This window comes from Danio rerio, chromosome 20 (genome assembly GCF_049306965.1).
Source record: "Danio rerio strain Tuebingen ecotype United States chromosome 20, GRCz12tu, whole genome shotgun sequence".
Classification (NCBI taxonomy): domain Eukaryota; kingdom Metazoa; phylum Chordata; class Actinopteri; order Cypriniformes; family Danionidae; genus Danio; species Danio rerio.
In genome coordinates this window covers 58,720,001-58,727,500 of record NC_133195.1, presented here as the reverse complement: position 1 = coordinate 58,727,500, position 7,500 = coordinate 58,720,001, and the positions used below count along the sequence as shown (strand labels likewise).

At 38.5% G+C, this 7,500-nt stretch overlaps 1 protein-coding gene across 11 annotated transcripts in view; it reads left to right on the top strand.

Moving 5' to 3' along the window:
- Nucleotides 1–7,500, top strand: part of plcb1l (phospholipase C beta 1-like) — a 152,906-nt gene that overhangs the window by 128,237 nt on the left and 17,169 nt on the right. For all 11 annotated transcript variants that reach the window (XR_012396242.1, XR_012396243.1, XR_012396244.1 and 8 more), the window contains 4 exons: nucleotides 51–246; nucleotides 598–748; nucleotides 1,128–1,204; nucleotides 2,017–2,106. Coding sequence is in view for 4 of the 11 variants with exons in the window: in XM_073933862.1 (XP_073789963.1) it covers nucleotides 51–246; nucleotides 598–748; nucleotides 1,128–1,204; nucleotides 2,017–2,106 (514 nt within the window). In the remaining 7 variants the exon portion in view is untranslated. The remainder of the gene's footprint in view (nucleotides 1–50; nucleotides 247–597; nucleotides 749–1,127; nucleotides 1,205–2,016; nucleotides 2,107–7,500) is intronic.

The window sequence follows — 7,500 nt, the reverse complement described above, 5'->3', positions numbered from 1 at the left end:
CAGGCTTTGCTTCTCCGTGTCTGTACTGTGTTGTGTTGTGTGTCTCTCAGAGGTGCAGGCTCAGTCTGTAGAGGAGCTGAAGCAGAAGAAGGCGTTCACGCGGCAGCAGAAGAAGCAGTATAAGGAGCTGAAGGACCTGATGAAGAAACACCACAAGCAGACCAGCGAGCTGATCAGCGAACACGCCGCCAGGCAGAAGCAGCTGCACTCCGAGTTCCTGCGCCAGCGCGTCGCCCTGCAGAAGACGTGAGTGTGTGTGTGTGTGTGTGTGTGTGTGTGTGTTTAGAGTCAGAACTCAACTCACTTCATCTTAGTTCCTATAACAATTTAGCAGAATGTGTCAGCAGCTTAATGCAGATGCAGACAGCTCTGTCATGACAACACTCAGAGAGATGCAGTACAGGAATACACAGGAGGATGTCAGTGTTGATGTGTTTGGTCTTAGTGGAATAGATCTGCTACGCTGCTGCTGCTTTGATTATTATGGATGAGCCAGTATATTCACACACACACACACACACACTAGGTTAGTTTAGCTGCAGATATGAGCATGATCTACCTTCATATTTCTGTGTGTGTGTGTGTGTGTGTGTGCAGTCGGAGTGTGTTGTCTCAGGACGCAGCGCTGCAGCAGCAGGAGTCCTCCAGGCTCAGTGAACTGAAGGAGCAGCAGCAGCAGATGCTCCTCAAGCTGCGGCAGGAGCAGTACTACAAAGAGAAATACTGCAAACAAGAACACGCCAAACAGGTACACACACACACACACACACACACACACACACAGTGTTCAGCATTATGCTTCAGCTCATACAGCACACACACAGCTCTGGGCTTCACCTCTCTGGGCTCTTCATCCTCCAGCTGAATCTCCACAGCGCAGTGAGCACTGATGTGAACACACACTGTGGGATTAACAGTCAGGAGGCATTTATTAGGCTGAAGATAGTGGTATACCAGCTGAGGATGAGTGTTGACATTTCAGTGGTCCACCTTAATTAGATCATGATGAATCCTCCAGCAGACCATAGATAGACCATACATCACGATCATCATTACCCTGAGAGAAAATCAGTGGAAGTCTATGTTATGTCCTCACTAAGTGTGTGTGTGTGTGTGTGTGTGTGTAGCTGGTGGAGAAGCTGGTGTCCGTGGCGGAGCACTGTCAGAGTAACCAGCTGAAGAAGCTGAAGGAGCTGAGTGAGAAGTAAGTGGGTGGAGCAGCACGCTCATTCTTCCAGGTATCCTCCTGTTGAAATGACAGTATATGCGGTTTAGGTGGGTTTGAACCAGAAGTGTTGATTTAAGCTTTCCTGACCATCACCTGCCGGCTTCAGCCTGCTGTTTCTGCTGCAGCAGTGTGTATATTCAGTCCAGTGCAGGAGGAATATGCATTAAACACGCGTGCAGAGATGTTCCTCCATGAAGAACAGACTACACTTCAGAACAACACTGGGCACTGTGTCTCTGACCACATATCACTGAAAACAGCTCACAGCTGACGATCTTCTAATATGCGGAGTCAAAGTGTCTCTCACTGCTGTTCAACCACCTCCGTCTGAGCTGACGCTGTAAACCAGCTGTAGATGTTCAGAAGAGTCTGATGCTGAGGAGATCTGCTGATGTACTGTCAATAAAGGCCAGACTCACGTGCTGTATAAATAATAAATGAACCTGATCATCGGTATCACTAATGAGATGATATGACTCAACGCTATGAAGCACGCTAGGGTTTAGATTTGTAAATAAAGCCGTTGTGGCGTCTGTGATGGGAAATGCTGAAATGCAGATCCAGATGCAGTCCATGAAGAACATGACAGACAAACACAAGCTAAAGGATAACACAACCCAGCCGGCACACAGAGACATCACAGGGGACACTGAGACCACTACAGACAGGACTGGGTATAACTACAGCTAAACACAGACAGGGTTACAGCCTTAATGTCTTTTAAATGAGTCATTTAAAAACAACAGTGTGATCATACTTTCATAACTGACCGCTTCATTTCTGTGCAGAGAAAGCAAAGACTTGAAGAAGAAGATGGACAAACAGCGTCAGGAGAAACTGAATGAGGCTCGAGCACAGGGCAAAACACTGACGGAGGAGTGAGTGTATTACTGTTACTATGAGCTGATGAATGAGTGAATTACTGTTACTATGAGCTGATGAATGAGTGAGTGAATTACTGTTACTATGAGCTGATGAATGAGTGAGTGTATTACTGTTACTATGAGCTGATGAATGAGTGAATTACTGTTACTATGAGCTGATGAATGAGTGAGTGAATTACTGTTACTATGAGCTGATGAATGAGTGAGTGAATTACTGTTACTATGAGCTGATGAATGAGTGAGTGTATTACTGTTACTATGAGCTGATGAATGAGTGTATTACTGTTACTATGAGCTGATGAATGAGTGAGTGAATTACTGTTACTATGAGCTGATGAATGAGTGAGTGTATTACTGTTACTATGAGCTGATGAATGAGTGTATTACTGTTACTATGAGCTGATGAATGAGTGAGTGTATTACTGTTACTATGAGCTGATGAATGAGTGAGTGTATTACTGATACTATGAGCTGATGAATGAGTGAGTGTATTACTGTTACTATGAGCTGATAAATGAGTGAGTGTATTACTGTTACTATGAGCTAATGAATGAGTGAGTGTATTACTGTTACTATGAGCTGATGAATGAGTGAGTGAATTACTGTTACTATGAGCTGATGAATGAGTGAGTGAATTACTGTTACTATGAGCTGATGATTGAGTGAATTACTGTTACTATAAGCTGATGAATAAGTGAGTGAATTACTGTTACTATGAGCTGATAAATGAGTGAGTAAATTACTGTTACTATGAGCTGATGAATGAGTGAGTGTATTACTGTTACTATGAGCTGATGAATGAGTGAGTGAATTACTGTTACTATGAGCTGATGAATGAGTGAGTAAATTACTGTTACTATGAGCTGATGAATGAGTGAGTGTATTACTGTTACTATGAGCTGATGAATGAGTGAGTGTATTACTGTTACTATGAGCTGATGAATGAGTGAATTACTGTTACTATGAGCTGATGAATGAGTGAGTGAATTACTGTTACTATGAGCTGATGAATGAGTGAGTGAATTACTGTTACTATGAGCTGATGAATGAGTGAATTACTGTTACTATGAGCTGATGAATGAGTGAATGTATTACTGTTACTATGAGCTGATGAATAAGTGAGTAAATTACTGTTACTATGAGCTGATGAATGAGTGAGTGAATTACTGTTACTATGAGCTGATGAATGAGTGAGTAAATTACTGTTACTATGAGCTGATGAATGAGTGAGTGTATTACTGTTACTATGAGCTGATGAATGAGTGAGTGTATTACTTTTACTATGAGCTGATGAATGAGTGAGTGTATTACTGTTATTATGAGCTGATGAATGAGTGAGTGTATTACTGTTACTATGAGCTGATAAATGAGTGAGTGTATTACTGTTATTATGAGCTGATGAATGAGTGAGTGTATTACTGTTATTATGAGCTGATGAATGAGTGAGTGTATTACTGGTATTATGAGCTGATGAATGAGTGAGTGTATTACTGTTATTATGAGCTGATGAATGAGTGAGTGTATTACTGTTACTATGAGCTGATGAATGAGTGAATTACTGTTACTATGAGCTGATGAATGAGTGAGTAAATTACTGTTACTATGAGCTGATGAATGAGTGAGTGTATTACTGTTACTATGAGCTGATGAATGAGTGAGTGAATTACTGTTACTATGAGCTGATGAATGAGTGAGTGTATTACTGTTACTATGAGCTGATGAATGAGTGTATTACTGTTACTATGAGCTGATGAATGAGTGAGTGTATTACTGTTACTATGAGCTGATGAATGAGTGAGTGTATTACTGATACTATGAGCTGATGAATGAGTGAGTGTATTACTGTTACTATGAGCTGATAAATGAGTGAGTGTATTACTGTTACTATGAGCTAATGAATGAGTGAGTGTATTACTGTTACTATGAGCTGATGAATGAGTGAGTGAATTACTGTTACTATGAGCTGATGAATGAGTGAGTGAATTACTGTTACTATGAGCTGATGATTGAGTGAATTACTGTTACTATAAGCTGATGAATAAGTGAGTGAATTACTGTTACTATGAGCTGATAAATGAGTGAGTAAATTACTGTTACTATGAGCTGATGAATGAGTGAGTGTATTACTGTTACTATGAGCTGATGAATGAGTGAGTGAATTACTGTTACTATGAGCTGATGAATGAGTGAGTAAATTACTGTTACTATGAGCTGATGAATGAGTGAGTGTATTACTGTTACTATGAGCTGATGAATGAGTGAGTGTATTACTGTTACTATGAGCTGATGAATGAGTGAATTACTGTTACTATGAGCTGATGAATGAGTGAGTGAATTACTGTTACTATGAGCTGATGAATGAGTGAGTGAATTACTGTTACTATGAGCTGATGAATGAGTGAATTACTGTTACTATGAGCTGATGAATGAGTGAATGTATTACTGTTACTATGAGCTGATGAATAAGTGAGTAAATTACTGTTACTATGAGCTGATGAATGAGTGAGTGAATTACTGTTACTATGAGCTGATGAATGAGTGAGTAAATTACTGTTACTATGAGCTGATGAATGAGTGAGTGTATTACTGTTACTATGAGCTGATGAATGAGTGAGTGTATTACTTTTACTATGAGCTGATGAATGAGTGAGTGTATTACTGTTATTATGAGCTGATGAATGAGTGAGTGTATTACTGTTACTATGAGCTGATAAATGAGTGAGTGTATTACTGTTATTATGAGCTGATGAATGAGTGAGTGTATTACTGTTATTATGAGCTGATGAATGAGTGAGTGTATTACTGGTATTATGAGCTGATGAATGAGTGAGTGTATTACTGTTATTATGAGCTGATGAATGAGTGAGTGTATTACTGTTACTATGAGCTGATGAATGAGTGAATTACTGTTACTATGAGCTGATGAATGAGTGAGTAAATTACTGTTACTATGAGCTGATGAATGAGTGAGTGTATTACTGTTACTATGAGCTGATGAATGAGTGAGTGAATTACTGTTACTATGAGCTGATGAATGAGTGAGTGAATTACTGTTACTATGAGCTGATGAATGAGTGAGTGTATTACTGTTACTATGAGCTGATGAACGAGTGAGTGAATTACTGTTACTATGAGCTGATGAATGAGTGAGTAAATTACTGTTACTATGAGCTGATGAATGAGTGAATTACTGTTACTATGAGCTGATGAATGAGTGAATTACTGTTACTATGAGCTGATGAACGAGTGAGTGAATTACTGTTACTATGAGCTGATGAATGAGTGAGTGTATTACTGTTACTATGAGCTGATGAATGAGTGAGTGAATTACTGTTACTATGAGCTGATGAATGAGTGAGTGTATTACTGTTACTATGAGCTGATGAATGAGTGAGTGTATTACTGTTACTATGAGCTGATGAATGAGTGAGTGTATTACTGTTACTATGAGCTGATGAATGAGTGAGTGAATTACTGTTACTATGAGCTGATGAATGAGTGAGTAAATTACTGTTACTATGAGCTGATGAATGAGTGAATTACTGTTACTATAAGCTGATGAATGAGTGAGTGTATTACTGTTACTATGAGCTGATGAGTGAGTGAATTACTGTTACTATGAGCTGATGAATGAGTGAGTGTATTACTGTTACTATGAGCTGAGGAATGAGTGAGTGTATTACTGTTACTATGAGCTGATGAATGAGTGAGTGTATTACTGTTACTATGAGCTGATGAATGAGTGAGTGTATTACTGTTACTATGAGCTGATGAATGAGTGAGTGAATTACTGTTACTATGAGCTGATGAATGAGTAAGTGAATTACTGTTACTATGAGCTGATGAATGAGTGAGTGTATTACTGTTACTATGAGCTGATGAACGAGTGAGTAAATTACTGTTACTATGAGCTGATGAATGAGTGAGTAAATTACTGTTACTATGAGCTGATGAATGAGTGAGTGAATTACTGTTACTATGAGCTGATGAATGAGTGAATTACTGTTACTATGAGCTGATGAATGAGTGAGTAAATTACTGTTACTATGAGCTGATGAATGATTGAGTGTATTACTGTTACTATGAGCTGATGAATGAGTGAGTGAATTACTGTTACTATGAGCTGATGAATGAGTGAGTGTATTACTGTTACTATGAGCTGATGAATGAGTGAGTGAATTACTGTTACTATGAGCTGATGAATGAGTGAGTGAATTACTGTTACTATGAGCTGATGAATGAGTGAGTGTATTACTGTTACTATGAGCTGACGAATGAGTGAGTGAATTACTGTTACTATGAGCTGATGAATGAGTGAGTGAATTACTGTTACTATGAGCTGATGAATGAGTGAGTGTATTACTGTTACTGTGAGCTGATGAATGAGTGAGTGTATTACTGTTACTATGAGCTGATGAATGAGTGAGTGTATTACTGTTACTATGAGCTGATGAATGAGTGAATGTATTACTGTTACTATGAGCTGATGAATGAGTGAATTACTGTTACTATGAGCTGATGAATGAGTGAGTGTATTACTGTTACTATGAGCTGATGAATGAGTGAGTGAATTACTGTTACTATGAGCTGATGAATGAGTGAGTAAATTACTGTTACTATGAGCTGATGAATGAGTGAATTACTGTTACTATGAGCTGATGAATGAGTGAGTGTATTACTGTTACTATGAGCTGATGAATGAGTGAATTACTGTTACTATGAGCTGATGAATGAGTGAGTGTATTACTGTTACTATGAGCTGATGAATGAGTGAGTAAATTACTGTTACTATGAGCTGATGAATGAGTGAATTACTGTTACTATGAGCTGATGAATGAGTGAGTGTATTACTGTTACTATGAGCTGATGAATGAGTGAATTACTGTTACTATGAGCTGATGAATGAGTGAGTGTATTACTGTTACTATGAGCTGATGAATGAGTGAGTAAATTACTGTTACTATGAGCTGATGAATGAGTGAATTACTGTTACTATGAGCTGATGAATGAGTGAGTAAATTACTGTTACTATGAGCTGATGAATGAGTGAATTACTGTTACTATGAGCTGATGAATGAGTGAGTGTATTACTGTTACTATGAGCTGATGAATGAGTGAGTAAATTACTGTTACTATGAGCTGATGAATGAGTGAATTACTGTTACTATGAGCTGATGAATGAGTGAGTAAATTACTGTTACTATGAGCTGATGAATGAGTGAATTACTGTTACTATGAGCTGATGAATGAGTGAGTGTATTACTGTTACTATGAGCTGATGAATGAGTGAATTACTGTTACTATGAGCTGATGAATGAGTGAGTGTATTACTGTTACTATGAGCTGATGAATGAGTGAGTAAATTACTGTTACTATGAGCCGATGAAT